Source organism: Entelurus aequoreus, linkage group LG06, assembly GCF_033978785.1.
Source record: "Entelurus aequoreus isolate RoL-2023_Sb linkage group LG06, RoL_Eaeq_v1.1, whole genome shotgun sequence".
NCBI lineage: Eukaryota > Metazoa > Chordata > Actinopteri > Syngnathiformes > Syngnathidae > Entelurus > Entelurus aequoreus.
In genome coordinates, this window is record NC_084736.1 from 76,739,349 (window position 1) to 76,762,166 (window position 22,818).

At 40.4% G+C, this 22,818-nt stretch overlaps 3 protein-coding genes across 4 annotated transcripts in view; 2 read left to right on the forward strand and 1 right to left on the reverse strand.

The window, feature by feature from the left end:
- Window positions 1-766: 766 nt before the first annotated feature.
- Window positions 767-10,973, reverse strand: rchy1 (ring finger and CHY zinc finger domain containing 1). Its single transcript, XM_062051575.1, has 9 exons — window positions 10,805-10,973; window positions 8,032-8,151; window positions 5,617-5,732; window positions 5,400-5,478; window positions 5,260-5,304; window positions 5,101-5,159; window positions 3,350-3,379; window positions 3,150-3,270; window positions 767-1,366 (listed from the first exon to the last, which is right to left on the reverse strand). The coding sequence occupies exons 1-9, from the start codon at window positions 10,865-10,867 to the stop codon at window positions 1,148-1,150; spliced, it is 852 nt and encodes a 283-aa protein (XP_061907559.1). The 5' UTR covers window positions 10,868-10,973; the 3' UTR covers window positions 767-1,147.
- A 9-nt stretch (window positions 10,974-10,982) lies between these two features.
- On the forward strand, window positions 10,983-16,752 carry LOC133652619 (hemoglobin embryonic subunit alpha-like). Of its 2 annotated transcripts, none has more exons than XM_062051576.1 (4): window positions 10,983-11,111; window positions 13,986-14,129; window positions 14,201-14,408; window positions 16,545-16,752. In XM_062051576.1, the coding sequence occupies exons 2-4, from the start codon at window positions 14,032-14,034 to the stop codon at window positions 16,671-16,673; spliced, it is 435 nt and encodes a 144-aa protein (XP_061907560.1). In that variant the 5' UTR covers window positions 10,983-11,111; window positions 13,986-14,031; the 3' UTR covers window positions 16,674-16,752. The 2 variants fall into 2 exon arrangements, with proteins under 2 accessions (XP_061907560.1, XP_061907561.1); XM_062051577.1 differs by lacking the exon at window positions 10,983-11,111 and adding an exon at window positions 11,128-11,204.
- Window positions 16,753-21,218: 4,466 nt separating this feature from the next.
- The window catches only part of LOC133652620 (cytotoxic granule associated RNA binding protein TIA1-like), a 30,503-nt gene continuing 28,903 nt past the window's right edge, over window positions 21,219-22,818 (forward strand). The window contains exon 1 of the mRNA XM_062051579.1: window positions 21,219-21,479. Coding sequence (XP_061907563.1) covers window positions 21,454-21,479 — 26 coding nt within the window. The 5' untranslated portion in view covers window positions 21,219-21,453. The remainder of the gene's footprint in view (window positions 21,480-22,818) is intronic.

The following is a 22,818-nucleotide window of genomic DNA, read 5'->3' on the forward strand; positions in this document are numbered from 1 at the left end:
AGACCTTATTGTGCCCCGTCTAAAATATTTTCTAGATAGAGCTCCAAAGACATTTTAGCCAGACACACGTATCCCCCGCTTTTATTTTGAAAATAAAACTTCCGGTGTCTGCAGCTGAAAAACCTCTGTTTTGGTCTTCTTTTTCCCCCATTTTTGTTTACTGGGGATCCTCATTTTTCTTTTCAAAACCAAAATAGAAAAACGTTTTGTTTTTCAATTTTATTTTAAAGCGAAATTCAAATAAACCCGTCATTTTTGTCTATCCATCCCATCCATCCATTTTCTACCGCTTATTCCCTTTTGGGGTCGCTTGTGCCTATCTCAGCTACAATCGGGCGGAAGGCGGGGTACACCCTGGACAAGTCGCCACCTCATCGCAGGGCCAACACAGATAGACAGACAACATTCACACTCACATTCACACACTAGGGACAATTTAGTGTTGCCAATCAACTTATCCCCAGGTGCATGTCTTTGGAGGTGGGAAGAAGCCGGAGTACCCGGAGGAAACCTACGCAGTCACGGGGAGAACATGCAAACTCCACACAGAAAGATCCCGAGCCCGGGATTGAACCCAAGACTACTCAGGACCTTCGTATTGTGAGGCAGATGCACTAACCCCTCTGCCACCGTGCTGCCCTAAGATCCCTCTATGAAAAGGAAATTTAAATACCAGAACATACCAAACAGACCAGTCAGTCAGAAGAAAGTATGCACTTTTTAGAACATTTTTTTAAATGACCCTGAAAATATTTTTACATGGGCCTTGTAACAGAAAGCAACATTTTATTCACATTGTTTCATATTCAAATAGTTTTCAGGAACAATTACACTTTTTTTTTTAACTTGAACAGTATGTAATTATTTGCCTCATGCATTTCTGTCCCTTATTGAATACATTTGTTCAAAACATAATTTGAATGTATGTTTCTGATGAAATAGAATAGTTTGTTTTTCTCACGATTGTAAACAGTACATATTAGATATGATTATTCATGAGTTTGGCTGCTTAGGAAATAGACTGTGTAAAAGTGGAAGGTGATCAAGGCAACTGCAAAGTTAGTTGGATAAGCAGGCACAGAAGGGAAATGGGAACTACACCATGGTATTACAAACACTTGTGTACAATTGTGAAATAATCCATGTGCTAATGTGCCAGACCTGACCCTACTTCATCCTGCTGCTCCGGCTCTGCGTTTGACTCGGGCATGTCAATGTCGTTGTCGTCACCGTCTCCTGGCTCTGTATGGTGCTGCTGGATGAGACCTCCGTTTTGTGCCGTGTTATACGAACCACAGCTGCTGCACTTCATCCCCAAGACGTGGAAAGGTACCGTGCAGTGTGCTTGACAGTCGTTACATATAATCTACAACAAATAAAGACGGAGGTAAAATGAGGTGATGGGCCAGGTCAAACCTTACATGTTTAAACTAGGGCTGCAACTAACGATTCATTTGATAATCGATTAATCTGTCGATTATTACTTCGATTAATAATCAGATAAAAGAGACGAACTACATTTCTATCCTTACCAGTATTTTATTGAAAAAAAACAGCAAACTGCCACCATACTTATTTAGATTATTGTTTCTCAGCTGTTTGTACACGTTGCAGTTTATAAAAAAAGGTTTATTTTAAAAAATTAATTAAAAAAATAACATAAAAAATGTAAAAAACATTTACAAAATAAAATTGCCTCTGCGCATGCGCATAGCATAGATCCAACAAATCGATGACTAAATTAATCGCCAACTATTTTTATAATCGATTAGTTGTTGCAGCCCTAGTTTAAACCAAATGTGGATACAGTAATAACAGTAGGGCTGCAACAACTAATCGATCAAAATCGATTGTAAAAATAGTTGGCGATTAATTTAGTCATCGATTCGTTGGATCTATGCTATGAGCAGAGGCAATTATTTATTTAAAAAAAAAATTATTTTTTATTTTTTATAAACCTTTATTTATAAACTGCAACATGTACAAACATCTGAGAAACAATAATCAAAATAAGTATGGTGCCAGTATGCTGTTGTTTTTCAATAAAATACTGGAAAGGATAGAAATGTAGTTTGTCTCTTTTATCCGATCATTAATCGAGCAATCGAAGTAATAATTGACAGATTAATCGATTATCAAATTAATCGTTAGTTGCAGCCCTAAACAACAGTAATCCATTAATAGTTGACCATACAGAGGATTTTGTTGAATTGACTGATTTATCACCTCCTAAACAATTGAGGATTGAATGTAGAGATGGCCGATAATATCGGCAGGCCGATATTATCGGCCGATAAATGCTTTAAAATGTAATATCGGAAATTATCGGTATCAGTTTCAACCTCCCGATTTTCCCGGGAGACTCACGAATTTCAGCCATTCCCCCGAATTTCTCCCGAAGCTGTGTGTCTTCATTGTTTTTGTAGCTGTTGCTTTGAGGCATGTTTAAAAAAAATATTTAAAAAATAATGCACTTTGTGAAAGTCAAAGTATTTCCCATAGTTGTAGTGGGTATTAGGATTATCTCAGGGAGAGCATGTCCCAAATTCCGAGCTGCTGTTTTGAGGCATGTTAAAAAAAATAATGCACTTTGTGACTTCAATAATAAATATGGCAGTGCCATGTTGGCACTTTTTTCCATAACTGGAGTTGAATTTGTTCTCTTATTTTGGAAAACCTTGTTACATTGTTTAATGCATCCAGCGGGGCATCACAACAAAATTAAAATGAGTGTGGCAAAGGACTAAGGTCCGTTTGGAAAAAAAACAAAAAACTGCCATACTTTTCGTTTGCCGTTTTATCGACAATTGTTTAGCTCTTTGCAGCTAAACAGCAAGATGGCGTGACCAAATTTGAGTTGATACTGGTATGCGATTGGCTGGTTAGTGTCCATCCTATTGCTCACTGTTCACTTCCTGATTGCTTTTGTTCATGAAGCCAACCATGCTTTATCCTTTACGATTTTATCCAACCAAAAATAAATATATACATCAAATGTTTTATCGAAGGTATTTTTCATTGATATTGATTATGTTTTGTATCCCAATGTATATTCATATTGTTTATTCTCCCCAATCCTATTCTGGACTGTTCAAAATTTCCCCACTGAATGTACCATGTGAATGCCACTGTACTTGTGATGTTTTTACCTTGACAGTGGCATCCTGGTATTCAGTGGGCATCGGTGAATGAGCAATCTCTTTGTCCATCTGATCCCAGTAGTCCTCCATGTTCCAGGCAGAGTGCATACAAAGAGGGCAGCGATACGCACTACAACAAAGGTGAAAGCAATACAAAGTTAGTATGCACCTAATGGGTAAATGATTTTACCAGGAAAAAATACACTTACTTAGTCTTGACCATGTCATCAAAACAGGTCCTGCAAGAAATGAGAGACAATCTTATTTTGATGTCTGATGATGAAGGTGTACTTAATGATCCTATACACAAATACAGTACATACCTACACACTCAAAGTTCGTACATCCACACACACGTTCACTGTACAAATATACATATACACATACTGTACATATACCAGTGTTTCCCACACATTCATTTATTTGTGGCGGCTCCCCACAAAAGAATTTTGTCCGCCACAAATATAAATTAAAAAAATTAATAATTTTTTTTTTTTTGTCCTTTCCAGCTCCTCAGGCAAATCATATAGTTGATGTAGATGCCCATATAGGCTGTTCAGATTTACTTTACAAAAGAGAAGTGTAGGATACTTCTCTTGTTGCCTTATTTGTATTTGACCACTACTGTTTTCTGTTTATTTGTTACTGACTGTGGCAGGACACCTCTGCCTCTGTTTCACTTTATGTTGCTGGTAAATAATATGGTTGTAGTAGTAGGCTAAAGTTAAATTATTTAGTATGCACTAATTAAAGGGGCAGAGCTTTAAGAGACATTTTAGCTTTTATAAGATATATTTTTTGTAAGAACCACAATTAATAAATATATTTTAGTGAATAACTTATTGTTCAAATCTGTATATAAATATGTACATAAAGTGTTGTAATTATATTGTAAAATGGATGGATGGATGGACGTTTAAAACAAAACTGTTATTATTAATTAGTAAGTATACATTTTTTGAGCCTTTTTAGAGAAAATCATATCATTGTAGTAAATTATGCAAATTACTCGATGATGTCATGTTGACCACGCCCATAGGCACGCCCCCACCGCCACAGGTTTCTTGGCAGTTTATGGGAAACACTGTATACATTCACTGTACAAACATACATATACACATACTGTACATATACAGTCACTGTACAAACATACATATACACATACTGTACGAACATACATATACACATACTGTACATATACATTCACTGTACAAACATACATGTACACATACATGTACATAAGCATACATACACGTTTCATCAAACATATATTAACGTTGTTGCCCTAGGTTAAACTGGGTAACACATGGCACACTGACAAAGCTTAACCTATTGTTACTATAACAATCTACAAGGTTAATACAATTCGCTTTGCCTTCTTCCCCTCCATTTATCGGCTTTCTTTTGTATTTAAAGTTATCATTACATATTTGTAATTTTGCATTTGAAACAATTGTATTGTTGATAACAGATGTAATTATTGTTATTATTCATTATTAATAGTGATATTTCTATTGGTATTTGTATTGCTCCATTTGTAGTGCAATAATGCTCATTGTTATTTCTGTGTTAATAATATTTATTTCCCCAACTGCTTCTTTGCTATCACTTTTACTATCATATTTGTACATATCCTATTCGCTGATGCTATTCTGTTGTTATTGTCTCTTTGTTTTATCCCTCCTTCGTCCCCGCAATTTCCCCCTCTGTCTTCCTTTTTTTCTCTTTCTATCCCCTCCTGCACAAAATAATATAACTACATTCAATAAAGTCAAATACAAATAAGGCAACAAAAGAAGTATCCCACACTTCTCTTTTGTAAAATAAATCTTTACAGCCGATATGGGCATCTACATCAACTATATGATTTGCCTGAGTAGCTGGACAGGACAAAAAAAAAAAATAAGATCTTATTGATATTGCTTATATAATGTCACTGGTGGACTGTAACAAGTTATACTTATGGAGAAGATGACCACAGGGAAGAACGTGAGCTCCAATTCGAGATGTGTGGATATCCTGTATGCACACACACAAAATGACAAGTGTGTAAATGAACATGAGAAGCACATATTCAACAACGCTCTCCATCCTACATCCATTGTATAGCTTTCATTACCTCCATGCACACTGGGCAGTTCTGCCGCGAAACGTTCTCGACACACTGAAACATAGAAAAAGGTAACAAAAATCAAGTGAATACGCAGTTCCTCGTGGCAAATAGGATTTTAAATATACAAGGAAATGCACACTAATCACCTTGTGGTTTCCCTGCAGATCTTGTGCTAAACATAAATTGCATTTGCTACAGTGAAAATATTTCTCTCTTGGCCCAATCCTGAATGGATCAAAATAAAACATGTATTCAGTACATGAATCACCTCCAATGTATCTTGTAGTTTATGTTACACGCCAAATATTTATGCATATGTTAATGTGTGAAATGGAATACAGTCAATATTTTGTGTGGACCCACCTGCATATTCCACAGGGATGACAGTGGTACTGTTTCTTATTCTTGTCAAACAAGTGGCAAATGTCACAATAATACTCCCCAAACTGTACGTGACACTGCTGGCAAGCCTGTTGAACCTTGATGGGTGAGAAACATACAAACTGTTATTCCTCCTGTACTACTTCATGTTACAGTCGGTAAATCAATAAATCAATCAATGTTTATTTATATAGCCCTAAATCACAAGTGTCTCAAAGGGCTGTACAAACCAACTAATGTAGATATGAACACAATGTTTTTGGCATGATTTTGTAAGGTTCACTAACTAAGCCCTTACTAAAACATGGAAACTACATTTTAAGGTAGATTTTTTTGGGGGCTCTTTTTTTTGGAAAATGTAATTTAGAGGGATCAGGATACTTTACACAGTTGACAACACTCATCCCTTCTCCTGCTATGTCTTCTTATTCTCTGGCAGACCAAAGGTGTGTTAAGAAGCAGAGTTTAGGATTTCCCGCAGATTGCATATTTACTATTGGCGTGGGGGCATAGTCAATATGACGCTATCATATAATATGCATAATCGGCATTGATGCCTATTTTTTCTTAATAAAGTAAAAGCGAAACTATTTTATACATACATTTAAAACAAATCATTGTCATTTAGTATTAACATACACCGTATTTTTCGGAGTATAAGTCGCTCCGGAGTATAAGTCGCACCGGCCGAAAATGCATAATGAAGAAGGAAAAAAACATATACACTACCGTTCAAAAGTTTGGGGTCACCCAAACAATTTTGTGGAATAGCCTTCATTTCTAAGAACAAGAATAGACTGTCGAGTTTCAGATGAAAGTTCTCTTTTTCTGGCCATTTTGAGCGTTTAATTGACCCCACAAATGTGATGCTCCAGAAACTCAATCTGCTCAAAGGAAGGTCAGTTTTGTAGTTTCTGTAACGAGCTAAACTGTTTTCAGATGTGTGAACATGATTGCACAAGGGTTTTCTAATCATCAATTAGCCTTCTGAGCCAATGAGCAAACACATTGTACCATTAGAACACTGGAGTGATAGTTGCTGGAAATGGGCCTCTATACACCTATGTAGATATTGCACCAAAAACCAGACATTTGCAGCTAGAATAGTCATTTACCACATTAGCAATGTATAGAGTGTATTTCTTTAAAGTTAAGATTAGTTTAAAGTTATCTTCATTGAAAAGTACAGTGCTTTTCCTTCAAAAATAAGGACATTTCAATGTGACCCCAAACTTTTGAACGGTAGTGTATAAGTCGCACTGGAGTATAAGTCGCATTTTTTGGGGAAATTTATTTGATAAAACCCAACACCAAGAATAGACATTTGAAAGGCAATTTAAAATAAATAAAGAATAGTGAACAACAGGCTGAATAAGTGTACGTTATATGAGGCATAAATAACCAACTGAGAACGTGCCTGGTATGTTAACGTAACATATTATGGTAAGAGTCATTCAAATAACTATAACATATAGAACATGCTATACGTTTACCAAACAATTTGTCACTCATAATCGCTAAATCCTGTGAAATCGTATATGTCTAGTCTCTTACGTTAATGAGCTTATTAATATTATTTGATATTTTACGCTAATGTGTTAATCATTTCACACATAAGTCGCTCCTGAGTATAAGTCGCACCCCCGGCCAAACTAAAAATAAATAAATGATGAATGGGTTGTACTTGTATAGCGCTTTTCTACCTTCAAGGTACTCAAAGCGCTTTGACAGTATTTCCACATTCATCCATTCACACACACATTCACACACTGATGGCGGGAGCCGCCATGCAAGGCACTAACCAACAGCCATCAGAGGCAAAGGGTGAAGTGTCTTGCCCAAGGACACAACGGACGTGACTAGGATAGTAGAAGGTGGGGATACGAAAAATATGATATGAAAAAAACTGCGACTTATAGTCCGAAAAATACGGTACAAATGCATAAACATTTGTTTAGCCTTTTCAAAGAAAATGTATGCATCATTGCAAATCAAAATTATCATGCCATGAATGATGATGTCATATCGACCAAGCCTCTTGCCACGCCCCCACCGCCACGTATATAGCGGCAATCTAGGGGAAACCCTGTTGTTGTCTACTTGCTTGTTTGTATCCATATTTCATTCATACCTAATTCCCTTACAAGAAATAACAGGAATATAGGAAACTTCAACTGTAGTGTCCAGTATCCAGTATTTATTTGTTGCTAAAAAGTTACTGAATTGATTTCAACTCACTGAATCGTTTTGGATCTTATCGTTCTAAAAAAATATATTATCGACCCAAGTCGGATTCACAACCACAACTTCTGAATCTAATCGTTGTTAAAACGAATCGTTGCGCCCGTAATAAACAACATACAGCATTTAGTGTAGATAAGAGTAAAAGATAGATACCTGTTGCAATGTTTGACAGTCAATACACTTCACCTCTTCCACTTTAAATCGATCCATTTGATGACCCTCCTCCGCATCATGACACAGCCGACACACGTAGAGTTTGCCACAGCAAGGCGCCTACACAAAACACAACACAATGATAAGCAAGCAGATTAGTAATGACACTTGACTGCAGTGGTCCCCAACCACCAGTACCGCATTTGCTACCGGGCCGCAGAGAAACATTAAATAATTTTCTCCGACTTAACTTTGGCCTGTTCCACGAGACACACCAATAAGCTTGTTTATAGATGTACAATAAAACTCCTGGTAGGAAGATGCCATTTGTTATAACTTTGTGAGATGATACAATGCACATTAATGAACACATAACATATATATGTGACAGATTGTAGCCAAAGGCTGATTACCATATGCAGTCTTTGGTATGACTCGGCCGGGGTTTGAACTCCCGACCTACCGATCTCAGGGCGGACACTCTATAACCATAAGGCCACTGAGCAGGCTTTACAGCATTATAGTGAGTTGTATTTTTCATGCACTTATTTTTGCCGTATTTATCTGGCACAGGTGGAAAACCGGTCCCTGAAAATAATATCTACGTTAACCCTTGTGTAATGTTCATATTGTTGTTACTCAGCCAGAGTTTGTGGGTCTGATGGACCCGTTGCATTTTGTGGCTTTTAATGCCTCACAATCAAACACTTTTATGTTAAAATACTGAACACATGTTTATTGGGTTAAGGTAAACATCTGTTCAGTATTTTAACATAATTTTTTTTGCATTTTGTGGCTTTTAATGCCTCACAATCAAACACTTTTATGTTAAAATACTGAACAGATGTTTACTTTAACCCAGACCTGGGCAAATTAAGGCCGGGGGCCACATGCTGCCCGTTAAGCTTTTCAATCTAGCCCGCCGGACATTCCCAAATATTTTTTTTAGATCTTTAAGACGGAAAGTGTAGCTGCCATTATAATGTGCAGTGATGTTTTGTAATTACCATAAGTCTTCAACCATACAAAGTATTTCAATGGTTGGAATCTGTGCTTTTGCATTATATTTTAGTGACTAGTGTTGTCACAGTATTATTTCGATACTTTTCTAAATAAAGGGGACCGGAAAAAATTGCATTATTGGCTTTATTTTAACAAAAAATCTTAGGGTGTGGAGGACCGGTACTTTTCAGAGGCGGTATGGTACCGAATATGATTCATTAGTATCGCGGTACTATACTAATACCCGTATACCGTACAACCCTACTAGTGACTATGGTAATCTACGTCACAGCAGGTCAGACGAGGCACCAAGCAGTGTGGGTGGGGAGCGTTTCCACAGAGTGTTTCCAGAGCCTGAAATGCGAGTGCCAGGGACAGACGCAGAAGGAGATTTTTCCAAGAAAGTTCTAAAGCTTAGTGATATATCACATATATCAGATTGTAGATGTTTTTTTACCCTTCACGTTCATATTTCGCTGTGTTTGTTGCATTTGGCTTGATTGTAAAATATGTCGATTGAGAGGGGGTGTGACGTTCATATGTTGTCAATATTCAGTGTTTTATCGTTTGTAGAAAAATTTAAAATTCTGTTTTTAAGGCAGTCTGTCATAACATTTTTAGCATTCAATCAGACTTTATTGTGAGGTTTTATATTAGTTTTCCTAAAAATAGATATACCGGGCCCCCAGACACATTTTTTTTCTCTAAATTTGGCCCCCCGAGTCAAAATAATTGCCCAGGCCTGCCTAAACCCAATAAACATCTGTTCAGTATTTTAGATAAAAGTGTTTAATTGTGAGGCATTAAAAGCCACAGAATGCAAAAACTTTTATGTTAAAATACTGAACAGATATTTATTGGGATAAGGTAAACATCTGTTCAAATTTTAACATAAAAGTGTTTGATTGTGAGGCATTAAAAGCCACAAAATGCAACGGGTCCATCAGACCCACAAACGCTGGCTGAGTAACAACAGTATGAACGTTGCACGGAAAATTTCTCTGCCAGTTTCTGCATCCCACAGGGATTCTTCTTTTGTGTTTCTGCACCTGCGGTTCCCACACAATGTTGCAACATTGTTTGTCAACACTGTCTGCTCTCATTTTCTCGCACATTTGACCCTCTGACGTTCTGTGTACCTACACTCTGTCCTCCTCCTGTCTAGGCCTGCTGTGGGTGGGTGCGCGTGCGTGTGTGCGTGCGTGCGTTCGTTCGCTTGTGGTACACAGAACATCAATTTCCACACTTCTATTAGTCCAGTGGACCCGGACATCTTATATGTAATAGAAATGTGTAGGGGGGTGTATTTGTCATTAAATATGTATTCTGATATATGTTCTTCACAGAAAATGAGCCAAAGTCAGTGAGTCTCAGTTTGAAAAATTAGTTAATTGGATCATTTTTCTTTTAATAAAAAATGAAAACGGGTCCCACAGACCCGAACACCACACAATTCTAACTACGTAGCAGGAAAAGCTCATTCAAAATGAATGCGTTAGAACATGTTAAAACATTTCCCACTACTGATTACGTATTTTTATTTACGTTTGACTACAAAAGGACGGTGGAATTGATAGAACACCATTTCAATGTTTCTAACGTTATCTATGCCATTTGTAGGCGGAAAGCGAAAATGGAAATTCAGGCGTTACTCAGTCCGACAGAACTAAGTATTGTACAATGGGTTGCTTTCGTGTAGGTCTAATACTTTTGGGTACAGGCAGACATATAAAGGTAAAGAAAACGCAATAATTTCAAAACTATAACTTACTTTGAGTAAACAGCTTCGTGTGTAATGCTGACAGCCTACACCTTCCGCCATGTTTGTCTGCATACGCTTCTCCTTTTTCTTCTTCGGTGGTTTAATGGCTTCTTCTTCTTTAGTTTAATGGCGGTTGGCAAGCAACCTTCTGGTGTGCGTTTCCGCCACCTACTGAAATAGAGTGTGGACCGAGGTGGAACCATAGACATCTTATAAGTAGACGGCGTAGCATTGGCTGCTGTGACGCGAGAATTTCGGCCGCCATCTTGAAGTGGTGACGAGGAGCCGGCGAGCAGCCTAAACTGACAGTTGACAGGTAGAAAACAAAGATGCCGGGCTGGTGTTCAGCGTTTTCCTGCTCAAATGAGCGGACTGTTGAAAATAGGAATCGGGGGATTACTTTTCACAAGTAAGATTTAACATTAACATACTATTGGTTGTATTTTGTGAAAATAATATTACCACAGAGAGGTAAGCAGACTTAACACCTTTTTCACCAGCATACCCACAACTCTAGTCAACAAGCTGTACGTCCCACCACTCTGGTCGCTTTGGTGTAGAACACATTAAAGCCTTCTACAGAAAGCTAGGAGTATCCAACAACGATTTCAAATTAGAAATGGTCTCAGCTGACGAGGTGATTAAAAAATTGAGCGCGCTCCACCCAAACAAGGCCACCGCCCTAGATAATATCCCCTCCAGAATCCCCAGGGACTCTGCCACCACCATTGCCCCGATCATCTCGCACATAATAAACCTATCAATTACTCAAGGCCAAGTACCAAAAGATTTCAAAATAGCAAGAGTAACTCCCCTCTTTATAAAAGGAAGCAAGTTAGAACCTGGCAACTACCGACCTGTTTCTATTCTCAGTTCCATTTCGAAAGTAATGGAAAAAATAGTTTATGAAGAGGTCGATAGTTACCTTGCCACTAATAAACTAATGTACAAATTCCAATCCGGCTTCAGAACTAACCACTCCACTGACACATGCCTTCTCTATCTGACCGACCACATCAAACATGAGGTGGACGCGGGCAAATACTGCGGCATGGTCATGCTGGACCTTCAGAAGGCCTTTGACACCGTTAAAGGCCTACTGAAATTAATTTTTTAAATTTAAACGGGGATAGCAGATCCATTCTATGTGTCATACTTGATCATTTCGCGATATTGCCATATTTTTGCTGAAAGGATTTAGTAGAGAACAACGACGATAAAGTTCGCAACTTTTGGTCGCTGATAAAAAAAAAGCCTTGCCTATACCGGAAGTAGCGTGACGTCACAGGAGGAAGGGTTGCTCACATTTTCCTATTGTTTACAATGCAGCGAGAGAGATTCGGACCGAGAAAGCGACGATTACCCCATTAATTTGTGCGAGGATGAAAGATTTGTGGATGAGGAACGTGAGAGAGAAGGACTAGCGTGCAGTGCAGGACGTATCTTTTTTCGCTCTGACCGTAACTTAGGTACAAGGGCTCTTTGGATTCCACACTTTCTCCTTTTTCTATTGTGGATCACGGATTTGTATTTTAAACCACCTCGGATACTATATCCTCTTGAAAATGAGAGTCGAGAACGCGAAATGGACATTCACAGTGACTTTTATCTCCACGACAATACATCGGCGAAACACTTTAGCTACGGAGCTAATGTAACAGCATCGGGCTCAAATGCAGATAGAAAAAAAAAAAAAATCCCTGACTGGAAGGATAGACAGAAGATCAACAATACTATTAAACCCTGGACCTGTAACTACACGGTTAATGCTTTCCAGCCTGGCGAAGCTTAACAATGCTGTTGCTAACGACGCCATTGAAGCTAACTTAGCAACCGGACCTCACAGAGCTATGATAAAAACATTAGCGCTCCACCTACGCCAGCCAGCCCTCATCTGCTCATCAACACCCGTGCTCACCTGCGTTCCAGCGATCGACGGAAGGACGAAGGACTTCACCCGATCATCCGTGCGGTCGGCGGCTAGCGTCGGCTAGCGCGTCTGCTATACAAGTCAAAGTCCTCCTGGTTGTGTTGCTGTAGTCCGCCGCTAATACACCGATCCCACCTACAACTTTCTTCTTTGCAGTCTTCATTGTTCATTAAACAAATTGCAAAAGATTCACCAACACAGATGTCCAGAATACTGTGGGATACTTACTTTGAGATGAAAACAGAGCTTTTTTGTATTGGATTCAATGGTGTACCAATACTTCCGTTTAACTAGTGACGTCACGCGCATACATCATCATACACAGACGTTTTCAACCGGAAGTTTAGCGGGAAATTTAAAATTGCACACAAATGTAAGTTAATAAAGGAAATGTTCCTGCTTCATCAGGGCCACCCTAAACACACAACGTGCTGTGCATGTCAAATGTAAGTTCATGAAGGAAATGTTCCTGCTTCATGCTCCATCACTGACAATGTAATGGCAGATTTTCCCAACGAATGCGTACAGCATGAACGTTTGTTTTGCAAAGCAACAAGTGGTGGGCTTAAGTCTCAGTTGAAATTGAGGTAGCAATGTTTATAAGTGTATGTTTTAAAGACCTTAAATTGTTTTGTTTTTTACGCACAAAAAAATATTGAACAACTTCTTTACCATGAATTAGTTTTAGTACAAAACATGCATCAAATCGAATTTAAGCTTGATTTAAAAATGTATGAAAATTGTTTTACAAAAATAGAAGTGGGAATTAAAAAGTGTTTTTTTTTGTTTTGGGCCTCAATTTAGCTCTGTGTACTGTTGAAAAAAGAAAATATATGAATGGAATGACCATTGCACCTCTAATATCTGAATACTGGTTAAATATAACAGTGATCTCTCTTGCTGTATCTTCTTATTCTCTGGCAGACCAGGTGCGTATGAGCAGTGTTAAGAAGCAGACCTAACAGGTCGTGTCAAATCTATTTGTGGCGGTCCACAACAAAAAAATAAATGTATTGTGGTTTCACTGAAATGGGTTATATTTGTTACTTGCTGCTCGCGTAGTTAGCATTGATCATGGTAAAGGTGAAAATCCTCATGAAATCATGCTTGAAGTGTAAGTTTGTGGACGTTGTAAAAGTATAGTAAAGATGTGATGTAAGAGTGGGCGTGAGGCACAATGCTTTATCTCTATGGAGGCGTGTAACGGCCTATCTTCTCAGAGGGTGTGACCTCCCTTGGCTTTTTGTCTTCTATAAAAAGCCCCCATCAGCGTCTCGTAGCATCATAGCACTCAACAGCCGCCAAGATGACCAGTCTCACTCCCAAGGACAAAGCCGCCGTCAAGGCCTTCTGGGGCAAAGTTTCCGGAAAGTCTGAGAACATCGGCATGGATGCTCTGTCCAGGTCTGTGTGGACCCCTTCCAGTCCATCACTTTGGACATCGCTCCTTTTTGACTTTTCTTCTTTCCCCGCAGGTTGCTGATCGTGTACCCTCAGACCAAGACCTACTTCGCCCACTGGAAGGACTTGAGCCCCGGCTCCGCCCCCATTAAGAAGCACGGCATCACCATCATGGCCGGCGTGGGCGACGCTGTAGGCAAGATCGACGACCTGAAGGCAGGTCTTCTCAGCCTCAGCGAGCTCCACGCCTTCACCCTGAGAGTAGACCCCGCCAACTTCAAGGTCAGACAAGTTGCTCACTGGGAGATGTTTCTGACATTCTGATGTAGCTAAATGATCCAAAATATTGATATAACCATGTCAGCGAGAGCAGGAGCATTTTTATTGAGGGCCACATGGCCGTAATGGCTGCTTTCAGAGGGCCGCTTTTTTAAAATTCATTTTCATTATGCATGCGGGTAATAACCTGTGATTAATCATGATTAATCCAAATGCATGTGCTTTTTTTGTTGTATAAATTGCTTTAAAATCATAAATAAAAGGTGACAGGCAGATATTTAAAGGCCTACTGAAAGCCACTACTATCGACCATGCAGTCTGATAGTTTATATATCAATGATGAAATCTTAACATTGCAACACATGCCAATACGGCCGGGTTAACTTATAAAGTGACATTTTAAATTTCCCGGGAAATATCCGGCTGAAACATCGCGGTATGATGACGTATGCGCGTGACGTAGTCAGTTAAACAGAAGTTATGGTACCCCGTAGAATCCTATACAAAAAGCTCTGTTTTCATTTCATAATTCCACAGTATTCTGGACATCTTTTGCAATTTGTTTAATGAACAATGAAGGCTGCAAAGAAGAAAGTTGTAGGTGGGATCGGTGTATTAGCAGCGGACTACAGCAACACAACCAGGAGGACTTTGTTGGAGAGCAGACGCGCTAGCCGGCGACCTCACCTTGACTTCCTACGTCTTCGGGCCGCCAAACGCATCTGGTGAAGTCCTTCGTCCTTCCGTTGATCGCTGGAACGCAGGTGAGCATGGGTGTTGATGAGCAGATGATGGCTGGCTGGCGTAGGTGGAGAGCTAATGTTTTTAGCATAGCTCTGTGAGGTCCGGTTGCTAAGTAGGCTTCAATGGCGTCGTTAGCACAGCATTGTTAACCTTCGCCAGCCTGGAAAGCATTAACCGTGTATTTACATGTCCACGGTTTAATAGTATTGTTGATTTTCTATCTATCCTTCCAGTCAGGGGTTTATTTTTTTTGTTTCTATATGCAGTTAAAGCACAATGCTATCACGTTAGCTCGTAGCTAAAGCGTTTCGCCGATGTATTGTCGTGGAGATAAAAAGCACTGAATGTCCATTTCGCATTCTCGACTCTCATTTTCAAGAGGATATAGTATCCGAGGTGGTTTAAAATACAAATCCGTGATCCACAATAGAAAAAGGAGAGAGTGTGGAATCCAATGAGCCAGCTTGTACCTAAGTTACGGTCAGAGCGAAAAAAAAAAAGAAGTATTTCACTGCATCCTAGTCCGTCACTCTAACGTTCCTCATCCACAAATCTTTCATCCTCGCTGAAATTAATGGGGTAATGGTCCGAATAGCTCTAGCTGCGTTGAAAACAATAGGATAATATGAGGGAGTGAACAACTGACAACGTCACGCTACTTCCGGTAGGGGCAAGGTTTTTTTTTTATCAGAGACCAAAAGTTGCGAACTTTATCGACGTTGTTCTATACTAAATCCTTTCAGCAAAAATATGGCAATATCGCAAAATGATCAAGTATGACACATAGAATGGATCTGCTATTCCCGTTTAAATAAAAAAAAATCATTTCAGTAGGCCTTTAACTATTTGTTTTTATCTCACAAAAATAGTTTTGCAATACAATATAATTGGCATGATCAGATAATATTAAAGTTTAAAATATGCATTTTTTTTTTCTGTTTGCATTTAGTAAAACAAACAAATAAGTATTTTATTTAAACCTTTTTTTTTTCAAGCTTTCGCAGGCCCCCGGGCCTTGAGTTTGACAGCTGTGAGCTAGAGCAAGAAATAATATTCTCTATACACAATACAGTTAATATACATAGACATTATTCTAATGGTGCATATGCACATAATGGGGTGGCCACTGTGGTGAAAGTGCTGTATATTTTTCATGTTAAATGGGCAAATAGAATCATTCAAATAATGAAATCCAACAAAAAGCCACAACAAAAAAATTGTCAGCTTTAGTTTCTAAGATTTTGGTAGAAAAATGTCTTTCCAGTTTATTAATGCCTCTGCTGCTGTTCAGTGTTTCAAAATAAAAGCGGGCCAACTCTCCCACGTCCCGTCCAAATAGGGTGAAAAAAGGCGGATGTTCTTACTTATTTATGGCTTTATCCTCTCCTTTTGCAGATTTTCACCCACTGCATCCTTGTGGTGTTGGCCATCATGTTCCCCAACGATTTCACCCCCGAGGCGCACGTGGCCATGGACAAGTTCCTGGCCGCTTTGTCTCTGGCCCTGGCCGAGAAGTACAGATAAAGCCGCAGAGAGCGTGGCAGCAGGCAGTGGCATGTCTTTAACATATGCTTGTCATCAATAAAAGCACGGGCGCAAACAATTGACTGGTTTTCTTTCATTATTTTCTACTTATTTTACACAAAACAAAGTGGCAAAAATGTGCATATTTGCACAAAGGGCTTGAAAAGTAACAATGTGGCAAAAAAATGTCATCAGATAATGACTCAATCTCGACTATGTATTACAATTCAAATAGTAATACAGTTATGATGATATTACAACAAACTAGCCCATTTAAAGCAATACTATGTTATATTGTCATTTTTGGCAGAAATGTATGTCTTCGACTTGTTGAAAACTTTGAAAAATATGGTGGAAGCTTGTCTGTTCCAGTGTCACCCTTTTTACTGGCAGTATTTTAAGACCCATTGAAGTATTCTTAACTGTCATACAAGTGTGGAAACCACTACACTGTAGAAAAGGCTTGTGCAATATATGATAGATATATTGATAAAATATATTGTGGATGAGGAACGTGAGAGTGAAGGACTAGAGTGCAGTGCAGGACGTATCTTTTTTTTCGCTCTGACCATAACTTAGGTAAAAGGGCTCATTGGATTCCACACTTTCTCCTTTTTCTATTGTGGATTACGGATTTGTATTTTAAACCACCTCGGATATTATATCCTCTTGAAAATGAGAGTCGAGAACGCGAAATGGACATTCACAGTGACTTTTATCTCCACGACAATACATCGGTGAAGCACTTTAGCTACGGAGATAATGTGATAGCATCGTGTTTAAATGCAGATAGAAACAAAAGAAATAAACCCCTGACTGGAAGGATGGACAGAAGATCAACAATACTACTATCAGGAGACACCGAACCAAACACTGGACCTATAACTACACGGTTAATGCTGTGCCGCCTGTCGAAGGCTAGCAATGCTGTTGCTAACGACGCAATTGAAGCTAACTTAGCCACGGGACCTCGTCAGAGCTATGATACAAACATTAGCGCGCCACCTTCGCCAGCCCTCATCTGCTCATCAACACCCGTGCTCACCTGCGTACCAGCGATCGACGGCGCGACAAAGGACTTCACCCGATCATCGATGCGGTCGGCAGCTAACGTCGGATAGCGCGTCTGCTATCCAACTAAGTCCTCCTGGTTGTGTTGCTGCAGCCAGCCGCTAATACACCGATCCCACCTACAGCTTTCTTCTTTGCAGTCTCCATTGTTCATTAAACAAATTGCAAAAGATTCACCAACACAGATGTCCAGAATACAAAATTCCACAGTATTTTGGACATCTGTGTTGGTGAATCTTTTGCAATTTGTTCAATGAACAATGGAGACAGCAAAGAAGAAAACTGTAGGTGGGAAGCGGTGTATTAGCGGCCGGCTGCAGCAACACAAACACGTAGACGGTGTTTCATTGTTTACATTCCCGAAAGATGACAGTCAAGCTTTACCATTGGCTTGTGGAGAACTGGGACAACAGAGACTCTTACCAGGAGGACTTTGAGTTGGATACACAGACGCGGTACCGTGAGTACGCAGCAGTGGCTTCCAAACATTTGATCGCTTGCCCGTACGTGCGTGCCGCTATGTGCATGTCACGTATGTAACTTTGGGGACTTTAGGGAAATATATGTGCTGTATGAACTTTGGGGAGGTGAACGGTACTTTGGGCTGTGGGATTGAGTGTGTTGTGCGGGTGTTTGAGTTGTATTGGCGGGTTATATGGACAGGAGGGGGGAGGTGTTTGTTGTGCGGGATTAATTTGTGGCATATTAAATATAAGCCTGGTTGTGTTGTGGCTAATAGAGTATATATATGTCTTGTGTTTATTTACTGTTTTAGTCATTCCCAGCTGAATATCAGGTCCCACCCGCCTCTCACAGCATCTTCCCTATCTGAATCGCTTCCACTGCCCTCTAGTCCTTCACTCTCACTTTCCTCATCCACAAATCTTTCATCCTCGCTCAAATTAATGGGGAAATCGTCGCTTTCTCGGTCCGAATCGCTCTCGCTGCTGATGGCTATGATTGTAAACAATGTGCAGATGTGAGGAGCTCCACAACCTGTGACGTCACGCTACTTCCGGTACAGGCAAGGCTTTTTTATCAGCGACCAAAAGTTGCGAACTTTATCGTCGATGTTCTCTACTAAATCCTTTCAGCAAAAATATGGCAATATCACGAAATGATCAAGTATGACACATAGAATGGACCTGCTATCCCCGTTTGAATAAGAAAATCGCATTTCAGTAGGCCTTTATTAAAAAAAATACATTACAACATTTTTTTAAAAATTTACTTGGACTTGAAGAAGGCATTCGACCGTGTCCCCCGGGAAGTCCTGTGGGGAGTGCTCAGAGAGTATGGGGTATCGGACTGTCTGATTGTGGCGGTCTGCTCCCTGTACGATCAGTGCCAGAGCTTGGTCCGCATTGCCGGCAGTAAGTCGGACACGTTTCCAGTGAGGGTTGGACTCTGCCAAGGCTGCCCTTTGTCACCGATTCTGTTCATAACTTTTATGGACAGAATTTCTAGGCGCAGTCCGGTTTGGTGGCTGCAGGATTAGGTCTCTGCTTTTTGCAGATGATGTGGTCCTGATGGCTTCATCTGGCCAGGATCTTCAGCTCTCACTGGATCGGTTCGCAGCAGAGTGTGAAGCGACTGGGATGAGAATTAGCACCTCCAAGTCCGAGTTCATGGTTCTCCCACGGAAAAGGGTGGAGTGCCATCTCCGGGTTGCGGAGGAGACCCTGCCCCAAGTGGAGGAGTTCAAGTACCTCGGAGTCTTCTTCACGAGTGAGGGAAGAGTGGATCGTGAGATCGACAGGCGGATCGGTGCGGCGTCTTCAGTAATGCGGACGCTGTATCGATCCGTTGTGGTGAAGAAGGAGCTGAGCCGGAAGGCAAAGCTCTCAATTTACAGGTCGATCTACGTTCTCATCCTCACCTATGGTCATGAGCTTTGGGTTATGACCGAAAGGACAATATCACGGGTACAAGCGGCCGAAATGAGTTTCCTCCGCCGGGTGGCGGGTCTCTCCCTTAGAGATAGGGTGAGAAGCTCTGCCATCCAGGAGGAGCTCAAAGTAGAGCTGCTGCTCCTCCACATGGAGAGGAGCCAGATGAGGTGGTTCGGGCATCTGGTCAGGATGCCACCCGAACGCCTCCCTAGGGAGGTGTTTAGGGCACGTCCGACCGGTAGGAGGCCACGGGGAAGACCCAGGACACGTTGGGATTGATTAATTGATTGATTGAGACTTTTATTAGTAGGTTGCACAGTGAAGTACATATTCCGTACAATTGACCACTAAAAGGTAACACCCGAATAAGTTTTTCAACTTGTTTAAGTCGGGGTGCACTTAAATTGATTCATGATACAGATATATACTATCATGTATACTATCATCATAATACAGTCATCACACAAGATAATCACATTGAATTATTTACATTATTTACAATCAGGGGTAGGGGCAGCACGGTGGAAGAGGGGTTAGTGCGTCTGCCTCACAATACGAAGGTCCCGAGTAGTCGTGAGTTCAATCCCGGCCTCGGGATCTTTCTGTGTGGAGTTTGTATGTCCTCCCCGTGACTGCGTGGGTTCCGTCCGGGTACTCCGGCTTCCTCCCACCTCCAAAGACATGCACCTGGGGATAAGTTGATTGGCAACACTAAATTGGCCCTAGTGTGTGAATGTGAGTGTGAATGTTGTCTGTCTATCTGTGTTGGCCCTGCGATGAGGTGGCGACTTGTCCAGGGTGAACCCCGCCTTCCGCCCGATTGTAGCTGAGATAGGCTCCAGCGCCCCCCGTGACCCCGAAGGGAATAAGCGGTAGAAAATGGATGGATGGATGGATGGACAATCAGGGGTGTGGAGGGGGGGTGGGATATGGACAGCAAGTAGTGGACATAGAGAGAGAGAGAGAGAGAGAGAGGGAGAGAGAGAGATCAGAAGGCAAAAGAAAAAGTATCTGCATTTGATTGTTTACATTTGATTATTAGCAATCCGGGAAGGGTGTTAGTTTAGGGTTGTAGCTGCCTGGAGGTGAACTTTTATTGCGGTTTAGATAGGATAGATCTGGGCTTCCCTGCTTAGGCTGCTGCCCCCGCGACCCGACCTCGGATAAGCGAAAGAAGATGGATGGATAAAAAAAATTTACAAAATATTTTTTTTTAAAATAAATTGTTTAAAAAAAAAAAAGAATCGATTCTGAATCGCACAACGTGAGAATCGCGACTCGAATTCGAATCGATTTTTCCCCCACACCCCTACCGTTAATGAATGAAGTGTACTTTTGTAGTTATTTCCCCATATTTATGCACAATAACTCAGATATGTAACACCAGCGAGCAGTAGAGAATATGAAGTGATTTTCGGTCGAGAACATGTTTTGCTTTATTCATTATTGACGTGTTACTTGCTACTTTACGTTGTATTTTTTTTTCACGTGAGATTTCCAGTTGAATTTATCCTCAACCATTACACCTAGAAATGTGCTTTAATTTACTCTTTTCAATTTCTATTCCGTCTATTTGTATTTGGTATCTGCTGACGCCGTCCCTCCGGCCTCCGCCATCTTCAACGTCCCCATTGTTTGCATCAGACTGCAGCCGCGCGGCGTGGACGTGACACACACAGACATTTTTTTTTTAGCACATATCCGTAGCCCCGAACCTTACCCCGGTTTTTTTTGGGTCGCTTGAGGTCAACGCGAGATATTTTGTATGTCCTTTATTTAAAAGGGTGCTCTCTGGACGTGACCGCCAAACCTTGACGATGGACGACGACCAGCCGAGAACCTTGTGAGTACAATGGCCCCGTCTATGTCCTGGGAACGAAAGTATTTCGGAAATGCCTCCACGTGTAATTAAAAAAAAAACCGAGTAACTATTATCCTGGCCACACTGACGTAAGAAATTATATATTCTATTAATTGTGTGCGGAAAACGTTACATTCTACAGCCATATGAGGCGTTTGGAATCATGGGTTTTTAAAAACACGGTTGGCTAGCCGACGTAGTTTTAACGTTTTATTTTGTACAGCGGCATGGTAAGTTCAATATTTTTACATATTAAACCTCACTTAGTTATTGACTGTAAAACCAACAAGGTTCTTATGGCAAATAATGTTTTTGTGACATTGTCGCTGTCAACTGTCGGAAGCATGAGGCCCGTTCGAGCCGGCTAAGCGAGCTGAAAGACGAGCCACGTCAACGCTGGAAGAGGCAGTCCAGAACAGCTCAAGCAAAGAGATAACACTCTTTTTTTTAATGGGGGCACTCAATAATGTCCACCCGATCTTATAAGAAACCAGTAATGTGGCTTCCAAAATAGCGCCATGCATTTGTTATTGAATTAAACTAGCCAGCTTCCTAGCCTTTGTTTAAATGCTACACTTCCTGTTTGACAAACACTTCTTAATATTTCTCTTCCACTAGGAGAAATAATAATCTTAGATAAAAATGTAATTTAAAACAGTACAACACTTAAAGGCCTACTGAAATGAATTTTTTTTTATTTAAACGGGGGGATAGCAGATCCATTCTATGTGTCATACTTGATCATTTGGCGATATTGCCATATTTTTGCTGAAAGGATTTAGTAGAGAACATCGACGACAAAGTTCACAACTTTTGGTTGCTGATAAAAAAAAGCCTTGCCTGTACCGGAAGTAGTGTGACGTCACAGGTTGAAGGGCTCCTCTTATTTCCCCATTGTTTACACCAGCAGCGAGAGCGATTCGGACCGAGACAGCGACGATTACCCCATTAATTTGAGCGAGGATGAAAGATTCGTGGATGAGGAACGTGAGAGTGAAGGACTAGAGTGCAGTGCAGGACGCCAGGGTGTATCTTTTTTCGCTCTGATCGTAACTTTGGTAAAAGGGCTCATTGGATTCCACACTTTCTCCTTTTTCTATTGTGGATCACGGATTTGTGTTTTAAACCTTGAAAATGAGAGTCGAGAACGCGAAATGGACATTCACAGTGACTTTTATCTCCACGACAATACATCGGTGAAGCACTTTAGCTACGGAGCTAACGTGATAGCATCGTGCTTAAATGCAGATAGAAATAAGCCCCTGACTGGAAGGATAGACAGAAGATTTGACTTGACTTGACTTGACTTTACTTTTTTTAT

Coding starts and splice junctions, on each gene's coding strand:
- rchy1 (XM_062051575.1), bottom strand. CDS start 10,867: ATGCAGACAAACATGGCGGAAGGTGTAGGCTGTCAGCATTACACACGA. Junction 5,733..8,031: donor ACTGTCAAACATTGCAACAG/GTATCTATCTTT, acceptor TCACCCATCAAG/GTTCAACAGGCTTGCCAGCA. Junction 3,271..3,349: donor GATGACATGGTCAAGACTAA/GTAAGTGTATTT, acceptor CCTTTGTTGTAG/TGCGTATCGCTGCCCTCTTT.
- LOC133652619 (XM_062051576.1), top strand. CDS start 14,032: ATGACCAGTCTCACTCCCAAGGACAAAGCCGCCGTCAAGGCCTTCTGG. Junction 14,130..14,200: donor GGCATGGATGCTCTGTCCAG/GTCTGTGTGGAC, acceptor CTTTCCCCGCAG/GTTGCTGATCGTGTACCCTC. Junction 14,409..16,544: donor TAGACCCCGCCAACTTCAAG/GTCAGACAAGTT, acceptor CTCCTTTTGCAG/ATTTTCACCCACTGCATCCT.